Raw genomic sequence first — 728 nt, 5'->3', positions numbered from 1 at the left:
CCTGGCTGGTCCCAGGACAGTCTGGGTCCCTCCCCTTGCCCAGCAGCAGCCACCAAACCCCATTTTCTCCCGGTGACACCTTTTAGAGCTGGAAATTTTTATTTCCTCTCTAATTCACCAAGGCTGTTCAGAGTCACCCTGACCAGAAGAGAGGGTTCAGCCCTGATTTCCGTGGCTGCAGTGCTCRGTGTAGGCTCAGATCCCGCAGGGTTTTTTATCCCTCGGTTCTGTCCCGGGGGTGCTGCACCTCTGACCTTCCCGAGAAAATCAAACTGCACCAGACAAACCCTCCCTGATGGRTTTATCCCCGAGTTTAAGCAGAAAATCCGGCCAGGGTGAACTTCTCTTTCACAAGCCAAAAGGGTTTTTCTCCTCCTTGAAAAGAAAACTTCTAAATCCGTGCAAAAAAATCCGTGAACCGCGGGGATTGTTGTGGTGTCACTGCAGGGTGGGGAAATCCTGCGGGTGCTTCCAGTTCACAGCGATTTTCAGCGATTTTAGCGATTTTCAGTGGATTTTCCCGCAGTGAGGAGTGCAGGGGTTCAGCTCATCCCCCTGAGGGTGCGATGGGATGTGAGGGAAGGAGGAGCCGCACGCCGGGCAGAGCTCAGTGCTCACTGCTCTGTTTTTCCAACCCAGTTCTGTGTGAGGATAGAGAAGAATCCTGGCCTCGGCTTTAGCATCAGTGGTGGAATAAGTGGGCAAGGAAATCCGTTCAAACCTTCTGA

At 52.8% G+C, this 728-nt stretch overlaps 1 protein-coding gene across 1 annotated transcript in view; it reads left to right on the top strand.

Annotated features, from left to right (window-relative positions):
* LRRC7 (leucine rich repeat containing 7) overlaps window positions 1-728 on the top strand; it is a gene marked incomplete at its 5' end in the record, with an annotated part of 20,988 nt that overhangs the window by 16,788 nt on the left and 3,472 nt on the right. Inside the window, 1 exon segment of the mRNA XM_057387001.1 lies at window positions 640-728. Within this exon segment, the coding sequence (XP_057242984.1) occupies window positions 640-728 (89 nt within the window).

Source organism: Malurus melanocephalus, unplaced genomic scaffold, assembly GCF_030028575.1.
Source record: "Malurus melanocephalus ecotype Western Australia unplaced genomic scaffold, MMel_1.1 scaffold_1111, whole genome shotgun sequence".
NCBI lineage: Eukaryota > Metazoa > Chordata > Aves > Passeriformes > Maluridae > Malurus > Malurus melanocephalus.
Note: the sequence above shows the minus strand (reverse complement) of the source record. Positions and strands in the feature narration are given on the sequence as shown.